The 16,324-nt window shown below is 34.0% G+C and overlaps 1 protein-coding gene across 1 annotated transcript in view; it reads right to left on the reverse strand.

The window, feature by feature from the left end:
* LOC149153092 (antimicrobial ginkbilobin-2-like protein) overlaps positions 1–15,738 on the reverse strand; it is a 29,726-nt gene extending 13,988 nt beyond the window's left edge. Inside the window, exon 1 of the mRNA XM_089443697.1 lies at positions 15,598–15,738. Coding sequence (XP_089299823.1) covers positions 15,598–15,738 — 141 coding nt within the window. The remainder of the gene's footprint in view (positions 1–15,597) is intronic.
* Positions 15,739–16,324: the final 586 nt, after the last annotated feature.

The following is a 16,324-nucleotide window of genomic DNA, read 5'->3' on the forward strand; positions in this document are numbered from 1 at the left end:
TTTATCCATTGATTCCATCAAATCCCAATGAGAAAGTATCTAACATTGAATAGTGAAAATCTTGCATATTAGGCATATTTCACACAAATTGACCATTTGTTGTTCCACTTTGATGAGTAGGATCATTAGTGGAAAATATTTGAATTTGGTCTACAATAGTGTACTAATTTATAATCTAAACAATCATTGATGACTTGTAAGAAAGAAAAAAACATAGTAAATGAACCATCAATTCAAATCTGGCTAATTCCTTGAATTGGTTTTCGTATAAAATATTGCAATCTCAATATTTCTTCAACAATTGTTGAATGAGTTATGCATACATGAACAAGTTTGAGAAATGGAGGATATAACCCTATATTTACATACAATTAGATGCACCTTCAAATAAAAGGAAGAGAAATTTCATTGGGTGGAATCAAGAGTAGTCTTATTGGCTTTTGCATTGAGTCTTTCATGCCTATGATGATGGGATTGTTGGATTGAAAAAGTTTCTAAAGTTTCTGGAAGTAATTCTTATGGCAGCAAGGGGATTAACTCACCTCCATTATGATATTCTTTGTCCTATTTAAATAGTATGCCTCACAAAAAAAAACATTTGGTTACATGGATGTTTTGGAACAACTATGCCATTTTCTCTTAATGAAGTCCAATTTTTTCTCATGGAAGCTCAATATTGTACAATTTTAATGTTTCACCCTAGCTCTTCTAGTTAAAGGAATAGGTCAATACTTAATGTATAATTGTCAATGCTAGTATATAATGTCTATTAGGTAAATAGAGTGTGTAATCAATAAATGTAAGGTGACCTCACTAAAAAAGGTCCAGTAGGTTGTTGACGTAGCCTATATAATGAAGACCCATTATGTGGTTGGGGTTTTGGGTAAATAGAAACTATTTATAGAAATAAAAGTTATGTAAAAACGTTCCAAGTGAGCAATATTGTATTAGAGTTTTTCTAAATTGAAGGTTTCCTCCTTGAGGAGACTAGTGAACATTGCTTCCTATTTAAAATTTTGAAAAAAGTTTGTTTATTGTTGGTGATTGAATACTTTGGTTATATTTTATTTTGTTATGGTACATTTATATAAATATTTCTCTAAGTTTTTTTTCCATGTCCCAAGGGGAAATTCAATTGGTGATTGAAGTGATGAGAAATCGTGCAAACCAAGAGATCCAAGGTTCAACCCCCTAGTCATGGCCCAATATACAAAGAGTAGGACACGTTGTAGGTCCCTAGAAGTATGGTAGTAGCAGCCATAATCAACCCCATGTGACACAAGTACGAGATTAACCCATTTTCTAATTCCTTTGGGTTAAACAAACAAAAAAAAATGTATTTCTCTAAGTTTTTTTTTTCCATATATCAACATACACCACAAGTGGTATCAAAGCATTTCCCATGGATCATGCACCTAAAATTTAGAGATTTTTCATTTTATTCTAAGGATGTATTCTAGAATCTTAAGACATAAAAACATGTCATTTAATAGGTAAATTGTAGTTGGGAGGCATACACATATGGAATACAAGTGAATTCAGTTCGTTGGATTCTCTTATATACCTTTATTGGTACCTACTAAGTAGTACCATATTAGAAAGATTATTTATATGGATTATATATTCCATGTAAGCTTGGATATATTGAAATCCCTCTAAGTGCACCTAAAACCATATTTACATAAAAATATCAACCATATTGTGTCTATAGTACATTGAGCATAATACTCAGAGAGATCACTCTAATTTACTAGGGAATTGGCTACTATGACTAAGGGTGTGGTTTATCCTCCTTATTTAGCATCATGAAAAACCAATTGAGTATTATTATTGGAAAAAATTATGTGTATCATAGAGAAATATTTTTTGGCACTACTTTTTTTGTAGGATTGTGTAAAACCTGAGTCCTTATAGCACAAATAATGCAATTATTAGATAACTTGGAATATTAACAATTTGAGAATTTTTTCAGTATATTAATACTCAAGTAAGAGTAAGTACTTCATAAATGCTTTAAAAAAAACAAATATATCTCAAAATACTCTTATTAGGATCTTGATCATGTTGAAATATCTCTTCAATAACCCTTTAGGTGGAAAGTATGAGTCAAAGACAAAGCCAACGCCTAGAAATGGCCTATCACAACAACAATATATTATGATGCTAATCTTACTAATATACTTTCCTAGTAACCCTTTAGGTTGTCCACATGGTCCTATGACTCATGCTTGAAATATGTAAACCATGGAAGCTAGAATGAACGACTTAATACTAGCAATCAAGTACCTCACATAAACAATTAATGCAACGAAGGTTAACTTTAGAACCACATGACTATCGTCAACATGTAATTGTCACTTTGTTTTGATAAACATACAAGTTAGAGGGTAAACGTGATTACAATGAATGTTCTATGGGAGAAGCCTCTTGTAGTTGAAACCCTTTCTCTTTCATTCCCATAATATGTTTAATGTTTACCTAAGGCATGTCTGAATATGTTTGATATTTCCAATTCAAGGTGGGTTGACTAGATGGAACACCAATTTTACCTCTATGCTATAGAGAATGACAAACTAAAATTCAAAATAGGATTTTTACATTTGGATTGGGAATGTTGGAAATCATGCTAATGGCATAAGAAAGAACATTCAAGATATAATACATGGAAGTAGTTGGTGAAATCCCTTTTGGATCACTCAAAAAATGATACTAATTTTGTGGAATTACTTGCAAAAGTGCATCAAATAGGAACTATAGAAGAATATATCGATTCTTTTGAGCACTTGGTAATCAATATAGAATATTTCGCTAATGATTTTTTAGGCAGTGTTTTATTAATGGTCTCAAAGAAATAAAATCCCATGTTGAAAGGAATCAACATTACCTTGTTAATAGATGCCTCCCAACCATATTTTTTGGCATAGGGTGTTACATGTGACTATTCTAGACACCAGTTTTTTCTCCATTACCATGCAAAATCTTTGAGCTTCCTAGAACATGTTGCTCCACCCCTTAAGATCCATAAGCTGACGTGACTAGAAATAGTGAAATGTCAACTTACAAGGAAACTAGTGAAATATAAGAATATTAGTGCAACAAACAAGGAAATATTCCCTGAGTTGAAAATAGTGCAAGATTATGTTTAGTGCATGTTTATAATAACATTACAAAGGAAAGTGTGGAAGAATGATCTACAACTAAATATCATGTCATAGAGTTTAATAATATTGCATGTTGAAGATTGTTACAATGGGAGGATCGTTGCGACAAAATGAAAACCAAATAAAGAAATGTTTGAGAAATCTAGCATTAGTAGTCTTTGTTAAAAAAGAAATGTTGATGTACTAGACAGAATATGGGGAGGTAGAAAACACCATCTAAGAGGTAGCAATTTGAATAATTTAGTAAGTACCACTAATAAAAAAGAGTTTGAGGATGTGAGCCCCAGTGGACCAAATTTGCAATAGTTAGCAGAAGTGGAAGAATAACAACAAGTTTTTTTAAGTAAATAAATTATGATCATTAAAAACAAGGAAATGGGTATGGAAAAGTTGAGTGTGGATATGAAAGATAACTTACAACTCTAAATTGTAGAGGTTAGGATTACCAAGAAGAATAAGATTAAGAAAGAAGAGAAAAGAAAGAAGGATGAGTGGTTGAGATGAAAACATAAAAGAAATAAAAGAAATAGATTCTCCATGGTTTGTTGATTTATCAAAAATTTTATGATAAAATACCCTCATCATATAGCTAAGAGAATTAGATGCATGATCACCTCTAAGCTTTTGGCAATCTTACATAACCTTAAAATATTTCTAAATTTGTTTTATGTTTTGTTTCAAGTTTTCAAATTTTCAATATACAAAAATAGTGATAAGGTGTTTTAATAAGTGCTCTCTCACTCCATAACTATTTTGAACATTTTATAGAAAAAACATTATTTTATCTTCACACCCAATTTCATAAAAAAATGTAAAATTAGATATGATCTGTATACTCAGTTTTTAAAATTAAAATAAAAAATTAAAATGAAATATCAAGAAGATATATTTTTACATACTCAATAATTTCCACTAAAAAAATGGATTCCACACCAATAGCATATGATAAATTCTAGATTTTATTTATACTCAAAAAAAGTCCAAAGAAATTTCCATTAAAAAGTTGATTCCACGGCAATGATATATAATTTTTATTTATAGTTAAAAAGAGCCCAAAGAGAGCTCTAAGTATTTCGATTAGTATGTTCCAACACACTTTAGAGTTTAAAGCAAGAAAGTTGAATATGTTGTAGATAGATATTAATTTTATATATCCTTCACTTCCAATAAGCATATTTAATCCTTTACAATGTGATTAAAAATCGTTTATAATAAGACTAGAAAGCTTCCAGTAAATATACCTACCCAACCCAGGATATCGAACTGTTAAATATGAAAATGAGGTTTGCGTACTTTGAAAAAGTACAATAATGAATTATGACTAGTACACCATACCAGTTTTTTGAACATCACTTGAATCAACAAAAAATAGGTCATAACAAATTTTCAAGTTCCAACCATTGCATGGTACAAACTATAAGAAATGGTCATGTGTCTTCACTACATTGATGATGTTGAAATTCATAGAAAAAGCTTGGCACCTTCCATTGGATATTATGATACAGAGAGAACTATATATAGCATGCAGATGAAACAGGGACACCATGGCACCTGGAGTCAACCGAGGGAACTCAGCCCTTATTCTGATTGCATCTTTATTTTTCGATTTTTGAAATATTTCGAAATCTTATGAATAGTAGTTAGGTCATACTGACCTAGCTACTGCAACTGAAATTTTAAATCTTAAGATATTGGGAGAATACAGCGGCATCATAAATTCTGGAAATATCTGGGAATAAGATGGACAGCAAACGAATTAAGTCAGTCAATACAGGTCATAATTATTCTAAATAAATAAAAAGCAATCGAATCCAAAATATTCCCAAAATCTACCAAAATTAACTCAAAACAATAACAAAAGTAAATTTCAAATTTAAAGACCCATAACTTCACAGGCACCATGCATGGTGCTTCCGCAGTGGACGGTGGAAGCTCAGTCAAATTAAAGAGAGAATATATTTCATAGCAAACAATGCAGCTTTTTATCAAACCCGGAGCTCCCCACGTTTCACAAAAAAACTGCAAAAATATAATTGATCTTATTTGAGAGACTTTGGATATAAGTTTTAGGTTTTATACATCATTTAAATTACATTTAAAAAATGATAGTTATAATTGAGAATGAAATTAGTATAAATTTATTTTAATTTTGGATTTATTAAGTTTTGGGACATCAATTTTTTTTATTTGATTTATTTTTTATGTTTATTTTAAATAAAAAATTAAAATAAATCTAAACTAATATATACATTTCACAAAATGAAAAAATAACATCTTAAAAAGACATACACATCCCTCTAAATTTATAAAATTCACCCTAAATTTTAAAGGGTGGCAAAAAAAAATAGTTTATTATTGTGTTTATAGTATATTGATGTTGGAAAACTTTATATAATATCATTTATTGTATATTGATTTGGTGAAATTATTTAAATTATTTACATATTTTTTGAATTCAAATTTTTTAGTTTTTTATTGGGTGGGTGGCATTCTCACTGTTTGTCAGATTCTAACATTTGATTTCTCTATCAACTCAATAACTATGAGAACCAGAGAGATTAAGCGAACAAAATTTTGGGTCGAGAGGATTGAAGGATACAAAACTGTGAAGCTGGTCAACTCTCAAAGGAAAGTTGCTATTCGGCAACTCATTGGATTTCCTTCCAGTCATTTGACAATGGTATCTTACGGGGATGGACACATTCCGAAATAAAAATCATGATAATTATTTGGTCTGCAGGACTCTCTATCTCTGAATTTTTTGTTGTCGGTTTTGGCTTGTTGTTTGAATTCATAGCAGGTGACAATTTCTTCTTCATTTTGAGTTGTAACGAGATACAGTACTGGGATTAGCGGATTGTCTGATCAATGCTTTTAAGCGATACGTGTACTTTCTTTTTTTTAAGATTAATAGAAAGTGTTTTTTTCATATTACGAGCTACCATCATTTTCAGTCTACGCGACAATACTTCACTGAAATATTTGTGAAGAAAATACATCTGTGATAATCTCACTGCGTTGAAACAAGTATATGGATAACAATATCCAGAACCAATTCTCTCCTGAAATAGAAGTCATCTGTGCGAATACTCAGCAAAATAATTAGCCATAGAAAATATTACATCAAAGAAACCAATCAAGTTGTAAAATTGGCAGCATTTACGGTATGGGAATCCCTAAAGACTGATTTTAATGTAATCAAATTGAGTCCGCACAACATGAAGAAGCGAGTGCAAATGTTTTACATCATTGCCAAGATTATTTACCATATTTGACAAGAACTAGCACAATATATGTTGAAAGGTATCCCATTCTTTCTTAAGAAAGAATAGGTTTTTATTGAAAAGCATTTGGACATTGGGAATCAGATAGCAATATGGACATCATCAAACTGCATACCAATATTTGAAACAATGAAATATGACTTAGACATTCAACACGCTGCACCCACCAATTCCAGTCTTTTTGAGATTAAGCACCAAACAAACATTGTTGGTCCAACACACGCAACTATTTATATACTTTTAATGCATAACTAAAATTAACATTCATGCTAAGCACCTATATTTCCATTGTCCCGTTTCTAATTATTAGTTACTCTGCACAATTTATTGTGTCAAAACGATCTTACATTTAAAGCTAGGAAACTATAATACCCTTACCTGTCATAATAATGTAAATATATGTATAATAATACTTGGGCTGGTGAGTCCGCCATATGTGACTATTTAGGATGGTGAGCTAAAGTTATGTTGGGGCCTATATGCCTATGTGGTTATATTTATAAGTTTTGGGGATTAACCTGTCTAAATACAAATATTTGTTATTTTTGGTTAAGTGGGGAGAGGGTCAAAATTGTAAATGATGTAAATTATTATACATATTATATTAATAAAATGGAATACTTGTGAAGCTCACTCTCAAGTAAAAGGTATATGGGGCATACAACTCCATGGTGACAGGCAACTGGGTGTTTTGTCTGGTGTTGACGGAAACATTGCACCTAGGGTCCACATGGCTTTAGGGAGTGCCACATGGAAAAAGAAGGTCATGCATATTTAAAAGGTGTATATTTTTCCTAATAGCGATTCATTCATGCATAATGGATTCATGATTTTTCATTGTATCTCATTTTAGTGAATTTGGTTTTGTGAAAGCGGTTGGTGAACTCTATGATTGGGTTATAGACTGACTGTGAGCTATTTCGGTTCATGGATGGAGAGGTCCTAAAGAGTAGCACGAGCTCCTATAAGCCCAGGCTTAGACCATTTCTAGTTGGTTGTAAGGTACCTTGAGAAGTGGACATCGCTGAGGGACTAGCGGGGCACAGAAAGGGGTGTGCCACTAACACAAAGAAGGGAGAGTGAGAGCTTGTGGTTGGGGTAGTGTATGTTGGATGGGTACTTTGTCCATTATTATGTGTTTATTATTCAATTTTTATACCATTTCCTATGGAGTTGTTGCCCCAACTCGGGGATGACCCATGGTTGGTACGTGGTACGTGAAGGGCCCTCAATCAGTTGTTCTTTCTTTTCATATAAGTGTTCATGTTTAATACTCATCTAATTTATGAATTTATGGTTGAAACCCTAATTTCATGGTTATGTTTTTAATTGTTGTTAATTAACTCTTAGTCCATTGTGCAATTTTCTATCTATGACTTATATGCATTAAATATTACATTATAAGCATTTTATTTTGAATTCATGCTAATTAGGTATTGCCGAGCGTAGGAGCCACCATGGTACGGCTAGGGTTATTAACTTCCGTAACTATATTATGCATTTTCAAGAAGTATGGTTGTGGTAGCCATGCCTAACAGAGGGCTAGGGACGTTAAAAGGTAGTATCAGAGCACAAATTTCAACAGTGGGCTTAACTGGGCTAGATTTGGGGCATAATGAGAAAAAAATTTGCCTGCGAACTGTTTGTCGAAAATTAGAGTGGTGGGATTGATAAAAAAAATACCTCGAATAAGGGCATGGGAGTGAAGAGGGGCTCAAAAGGAATAAATCTTTGCAAACAAAGGAAAATCAAGGAATTGCTAAATTTTAGCCTCATACGAATACATTTGTGAGTAAGACAACAATCTTATTTATCATGGTTTATTTGTTATATTTTTTTATAAAATATATGCAATAATATATATAAAAATATAATATATTTATTTATATATTATATATGGTGTATAGCAATATGTGTGTGTGTGTGTGTGTGTTAACTTTGGGCAAGGTTCTAGGGTGGAACCCTTTTTTACCCCACCGAGTCTATCATATACTTCCACAGGTCAAGGGTTAGAACATTCTTATAAGATTATGGACAAGGTTGAATGGTTAAACAAGTGGAGTATATGCTCATAAAATTGTGGGAGGTTCCATGAGCAGGGCTTATCATGGGACATATGCCACAAGCCAGGGAGGAGGCAAGAACCCTAAATAGGAGCTAAGCCACAAGGGTTAGTAGACCTATGCCCAAGATGTTACAAGGACAATCCACGACATCAAGGAAAAGGGCCATGGTGGTGGGCCATTGTTCCATGGTGATAACACTTGGAGGCAGGCTCCAATGTGAAGCAACAGGATTTGGCACACGTTAGTTGTCAAAACGCTCATCGTCAGAGGTGGAACATTGATGTCAATAGTTGGAATGAGGAGCAGAGGTGGCAAGGTTACGAGGAGGGGAAGAACCATGATAGTGGACCCCCACCCCCCGCTCTCCCCAAGCATGTTTTCTGACTAACTTATTAAGTGGGGGCCATTAGATGGAGGGCCAGAACCGAGAGGTGAAACCTCAATAGCAACCCCCCCATCTATTGATGTGCACTATTAGATCTCCCTGTTGATAGAGAGTCGTTGAACAGATGATGATATGAATTATATTTTATATGTATTTTTATATATTGTTTCTATATATTTTATATATATATATATATATATATATATATATATATATATATATATATATATATATATATATTTCTTATTAGCAAGGTGGATAGATAACTGCGGACCCATTGGGGGAAAGCGTATATATATATATATATATATATATATGTTTTGTATCCATTATGTATATATATTTTTATATATTTGTGGTTCATGTGGGTGCATTAAGGACCCCATGCCTATGCACCAATTAATAATAGATATTTTATGTTACATTGTTTTATGTTGTGGGTATGAAGGACCCCTTAGGGATGTAGTTACGAGTGTTCCATTTGGGATGGACCATGTGATGGGTGTGGAATCAGCTTGTGCATGTTGGTAGAGCTTGTGAAGACGTTAGTTATTGACCAATAAAATATAAGAGGGAATATGGTTTAGTTTTGAAAAATTAATTGTTATTTTGACTTTGTAACAATGAGAGAACAAGGAATAAGAGAAAAAATTTACAAGGACATATATTTTTTTCCTAGGAGTCAAAATTTGGCTCGTGAATAGTCAAATGAAAGGGAATTTCGAGCATAACACATTTAGAAAATTAGAAAGTCAATTTGGAGGAAGGAAACATCTAGAAATCAAGGAGAAATCTACAGGGGCTTTGAGGAAAAGAATTTTAGTTTAACAAAAACTTCTATAGGGCATAACTTCCTACTCATGTGTCAAAATTTTGTAAGTGAGTAGTCTATGGAAAGCTATTGGTGAGAAGAACACATGGTGGCTAAAAAATTTCAATTTGGGCAAGAATTTTGAGGAATTCTTTGAAAAAGGTGAAGATCCTAAAGGCAAGTTCCACCATGAGTGATCCATAAACTATTGTGGATATTCCACTGGGCAGTTTCTCACAACAGATCTGATAATAATATATTAAAGTTCTGAATTTCTACAATATTACAGTTTTATTAAAACTCTAGATCTATAAATTTAACTGTAATTAGTGCATGCATGCGAATGGAAATCATGAAAAAAATTAGAGAATGAAAAAATAAGCTCACACACACATACAAGACACAAGATATGCTCCCAGAAACCCTTTCGAGAGAAAACCCAACTGGAAGGTGAGGTATTTTCATTCTCTTTCTTTGTTTTGGAAATATGGCTATAGGTACAAAGAAGTAATGATTGTGGTTCGCTGGCTACTACAATTCACATATCCTCTCTTGTTTCTCTACCTCCTATCTCTCATGGATATATTTGCTAAGCTATGGAAGAAAACACTCTCGAAAGAATGGAATGCCTCTTCCTCCTAGTGGCCTGGTTATAACATAGTTTGATAGCCTACTAGTGGTTAATTTTGACTACAACAACTCTTAACTAGAGTTACAATATAGACTCTTCTAAAGTATTTTACATAAAAAAACATGTGGCTAGAACCTTTTCCATGAACAATGTGGGTTGACGTGACATCCTCCCGAATTATAAGTGTGAAAGTAGGAAGGTCAAATTTTGAGTGACATAAATTTTGCATACAGACTTCAATTGACATGCTTCTTGTGCCCTTGGAAATATATCTTTGTGGAGAATAGCATGAAAATTCGTTATGCTAAAGTAGAAATTTTTATCCCCAAAAAACATCATTTGATGCCTGAAAATCCTCTTGAAAGGTTTCAAACCTCACTTTGCCAAACTGGGTCCCGCTGGTAAAAAAGATCCCATGAGTTGATTTCTCCACTTTTTCCACTCTGAATGCATTGATATGGATGGAAAACAATACAATGATGCAATCTGGATCAATGAGAATTGAAGAAACACATAATGTTTCAGATGTTAACAGCGCAAAAAAAAGAATTCAGGGCAGTAGATATCAGTGTGGGGAATGTAAGAACTAAATCAAATGGTGAGGAAAGGAGAAAGCCAAAGGATAGGAACTTGGAAGGGACTGTGAGAAGCCTTAAGATGAAAGTTCTTAGTTTTAAAGCTGATAATGATAGAATAGTTAAGGAACAACAAGATTTCAACACCCAAATTATGCAAAGTTGGAACAAAATTCAATGAGAATTGGACCAACAACCTGATATTAGACTAAGGGGTATCAGAAGTTAGAGGAGAGATAGGATTGTTGATAAAAAATAATGTATGAAGAAAGGAGGTCACATAAGTGGGTTTACACTACCTCTGAATCAAGTAGTAGAAATAGTGTGTCACTAGTAAGAAGGACCAAAAAGAGGAATTTTGATGGGAGAAGTTTGGAAGGATAATTATAAGAGATTAAGCCACCAATTAAGGAAGAGTGTAAAAAGGGTGAAGAGGAAGAGTGTAAAAAGGGTGAAGAGGAAGAGGCTTGTCCGTTAGAGATGCAGAAGTACCTATAACTATTTAATTACCTTTCAAATTTGACATCCTGTTGTTGTAGCTCAAAGTTGTTTCTTTTATTTTAAAAAATAAAATGTCAAAAAAATAAAAAAATTATGGAGGGATTGAAGAGAGGGACAATTGAAATTTTTATATGTAAAATCCACTATAAATATTCTATTCATATTAAATTCTAACATTTAAAATTGAAGAACAAAAACTGCAACTATAATAAAGTGGGTCCGCACTTTATATATAATTGAAAGTTAAATGGTGTGCAAGTCCAAAGTTGATCAATCTCCGTTGGAAATGACCCACAAGATTAATGGCATCCCGATGATTTAAAATACAAAGATATTATGACATGGAGAACTGTTGAGAAGTAGTTTTCCGAAACAACGCATCGTGAGATCAATGGTTGGGATGCCTCCCAACAATTCTCCTCCCACATTTCCAAAACCATTACAAGAACCATTGAGAGTGGGGAGTGGTTTCTACAAAAACTACTCATTGAAATCAAGCGAGCCAACCAAACAAGTGGGCCCCATTCTTAAACTTCATCCCCTTTATTCTATGTCATCACTTTTTCATACACAACATCTTTTGTCCACATCATCCTTTAATATGTTCTTTCGTCATCAAATTTTAGGTTTTCTTTGCCATGTATAAAAACAAATAAAAAGCTCGTCCCATCTATCATTCACCCTTCCATTCATCCGCGAAGTATGACAACCAGTGTATATTTTATACAATGGAAGTTCCAGATCCGATCGTTATCATCTCAAACCGTTGGGTAATTCACCAATCTTGTATACTTTTTCGTTTTCCTTTGAAGTGTGAATATGGAGAAAACCCCAGAGTTAGCTAAGAAACTATGCTTTCTTTACCATCAATCCATCTACCACTTATGGATAGAGAGGCTAAGAAATATGACTCCCATTTTCCCTATGACCTTCTAGAGATCCTAAATAATATTTTTGACCATTTCAATTATTCAAATGACCTCTTTTGAGCCATTCAATCTAGTCTTTATTTTTCAATTTTCATGCATACTTACAACTTTCCTAAATTTGCCAATTGATTAATAGCCTCTCTTGTTCCATAATAGAATTTAATTATGTCTTCATTAGGGGAGAATGATTTTGAATTCATTCCAAAATTAATCACAAAGCTCTCAAATTTTCTATGCTTGAAAATACCAAGGGTTTCACAGATGATTCCCTGCTTCTCGCTCATAGGAAACTCCCCTAGGAAAGCCAAGAAATTGTGTTAAAGATTATATGTTACTCAATTCACAAATTCCTCCAGTAGAAACTGAATATCCTATGTCCCTATTCTTTGAAGATGCATAATAAATTCTTGCTACAATATTGTCAATTTTTGGGGAAGATGATACAAGATTTGTAAATGAACGGGCTCTAGGGTTCTAGAGTTTAATGTTGTAGCAAAAAATTGTTTTGGACATTCCATCCTATCTAGCAAACTCTATCAATTCTCGATTTAAAAACTTTTATATTGATGGTTACTTTAGATGCCCTTCTCTCCTGGTCTATCTCTTTCTACTTGTACATGCTGATAAGTTCAGACATTTGGGTCTAAGCATGTGGGATTCAAACAATGAAAAAATGGTTGTAATTGATTGGATTAATGTTGTCAAAAAGAGAGAGGACAATGGGGATTTTTGTTATTTCCTACCATCATCCATGACCATAGTATATATAATCATGAAAAACCAGCAACCTCCGAGGATTTTGTAAGAGCCAAAAGAATTTCTACAACTCAGTAAAGGTACCAAAGTTGGAGATTGGTATGTCTTTGAGGACTACACTAAAATAAGGTTGTATGGAGCATAAGTGCAACCATACCGGTTACCAAATTTTTTTCCTATGAGAATATTTTCAATTGAATTCATAAGGAAAAGTCTAAATGTTGACCAGGTTCACTTTGTTTCATCACGCAAAGGTTATATTTTCAAGTTACCAAGGATTATTGGTACTTTTATTGTAAATAATAGACATGCCCTCTCACAAGTTGAAGACAGGATGAAGGAATTTGGCTTTGAGTAGGGAGAAAAGTGGAAGTATGATCCTCATCAAATAATTTCAAACAGAAGGTGGATATAATTTGTGCACCTTACCTTCATTCAAGTAGGACAAAACTTGAAAAGATGGCAAATCAAAAAACTGAAAAAATGCAACAAAAGATGGATGTTGAAACTCTAGTGTTAAAAGAGAAGAGCCTAAAAATAAATTCGCATGAAATGGAGGATTCATTGTTACGTAAAGGGCAAAGATTCAAGAAAAAGAAGAAGAAAAGACATCAGTCAAATTAACATAAAGGCCTTCAAACCAACCAGGTTTCCAAATGCAGTTGGTAGACTCAAATTTCTCCACTTCATCTTCATTTTCTACTAATTTGACCACATTATCCATGTTAGAAACTCCTTCTATAGTGGAAATTTTGCAAAGGAATTATCAACAAGTTGAGGAAAGAAGTTACAAAGAAACGAGTAATATGGAAAATCAGTTGGAGGCACAGGCAATCCCAACTTATCAAACAAGGCTTATTTTTATTATGGACCTAGAAAGAAAGCAATTAAAGCTATCTCTCATGCATCTAGCTATTCAATCTATTCCTTCATAGCCAGATTTCAAAACATTGGACCTTTCTTTAAATGTTTCAAATATTCTATTTCCCGATAAGATTAATTTGCACAGGCAAGTAGGGGAAATGTTTTATAGTGACTTGGGAAAAAGTTCTTTGATAGTTAAAAAATAGAGGAGCTCTTGGAGAAATTATCAAATTAAATTAAGAAATAAAAAGAAAACTCCAGGGCTTTGCATACACAGAATTAAGAATTTAAGAGATTGATTATAATGTAAGGAATAGATCCCAAGGAGAGGTTAGTTATCCAAACCTTGTTACAAAAAATAGAATCTAAAGTACAGTCATTGAGAGAAATTTTGAAAATTCCTACCACAGAACATACCTAGATAGTTGAATTAGCACAAGTGGAGAAAGAGAAAGAAGTATTAACGATAGAACTAGTTGATAGAGTTAAGGAGGTTGTTATTTTGAAAAAATAGGTACAAAGTCTACAACAATCTATTGAAATCCTTGTTTGTACTATTATTATTTCCACTGAATCAGAGGAACCTGTAGAAAAAATAAAAAGAGTAATGACAAATCTAAAGATTTCAAAAGGTGAGTTGAAGAAAACTCAGGATGATAAAAGAAAGGAGAGAAAGTTGAACGTGGAAAATGAAAATAACAATCAATTGACAAATAAGTATAAAGAATCACACAATGAAATTAAGGAATTGAAAGCCAGATTTAAGGGTAACATTCCCCTAGTTGAAGCTAGGCAGGTCATTTGGGATAATATTATTCGGAAAATGTGTTCTATATGGGGATGTATCCACATAATTGCATAGCCGAAAATTATGATCAAAGGATCTAAGATGCCTATTTATACATGTAAAGAATAGGTCAAAAAAGCAGTGATAAAATCTAAGAAGATGATCAAATATCTAAATGGAAATTCTAGAACATAATTAAGGGCATTGCATATAATAGACAAAGCTACAATGATTATGGAAATTAGTAATATAAATGAGAAAAATACTTTTGTATTCGTGATGACAAAAGGTTGAAAGAGGTACAAACATCAGTATCCTTATTTGATTCTAAATTTGATCAGAGAAACAAAGTTGTCTCACCTAAATGCTGGGATCAACAACGAAACTTTCTCTCATGGGAATTATATGAGAAAGAACTGATAGCAGCCAAAATAAAAGTAGATACAACTTGTGAGAATATTACAGTATTGAAAGGAAAAACTACAGTGAAACATTTACAATGAGATTTCCAACTTCTATGGCAGGTGAAAATGTTATTTGTTACATGTTAGCTCTGCTACATATTGTTGATACTTGAGGAGCAGAAGTAAGCTCGGTCTTTGGTTTTGCTCAAAGGAAGCCTCTATTGGTCATTCTCACCTTCTTCGTTACCTCTTGCACTCTCCTCTCATCTCCATACCCTATGCTCTTTTATTATAAAATTGTATAAAACTCCATTTCTTAAGCCCCGGGCACATAAACTCATACCCCCATAAACCCACACCCATGCGACCACACGCCTTCACAAACCCCCCGCCGCAATCGCAGCCGTTGATTGCCACACCCTGATCTAACGGTCCCCCATCACATCCAATGAAGAACCTGTTCGACTGATTCCCCACCGTCCGATCATCTCCGTTGCGATCAGACGGCGTTCGCTCTTCCCGCACCCACGAAGTGACAGCCCGATAACGCGTGATGGAAAGCAGTTTCCACTACCACGTGTCATGCCCTGAGGAGATTGCGTGCCTTTGTACTTTTACCACCCTGTGTCTGAAAGCGGTGCGATCAATACCGCCTACCACCGAAACCGCTTTTCCCGCCCATTAAATCTCGTGCGCCTCCTCCATCCGATGACCATTGGATCTGCCCTCCCAAGATCCAACGGCTCGCGCTCACTCTGCCTCCGTATCTCCCGATACCCTTCACCGAGTTGATTCCCACCGTCTATCCATTTGATCCAATGGCTGATGTCTTTCCTCCGCCCCTGCTCGTACATTTGCCATGCAATCTGCTTGCCCTGACCATTCCATGCACCCGAAGGACGAAGACGACCGCCTACCAGTACCCGGTGCATTTCCTCCTCAACCACCGCATTCAACAGACTGTATACCCGAGAAGAAGAAGGACAAAGCTCGAGCAGATAACTCCATTCAATAGGTATGGGATTTCATCCTATACGACACTCTACCTGCCTAAGAGGATAGCATAGCATCTGAGAAGATCAAGTTTATTCACTGAAGCAAGTAAACGTGCCAGAGACTCCATCAAGCAATTAAAGTGGTTGGTGGTCAATTATGACCCCTCCACACCTA

Source organism: Pinus tabuliformis, chromosome 9, assembly GCF_031772625.1.
Source record: "Pinus tabuliformis cultivar Carrire ecotype Pingquan chromosome 9, CPIR1, whole genome shotgun sequence".
In the NCBI taxonomy this organism is placed as follows: domain Eukaryota; kingdom Viridiplantae; phylum Streptophyta; class Pinopsida; order Pinales; family Pinaceae; genus Pinus; species Pinus tabuliformis.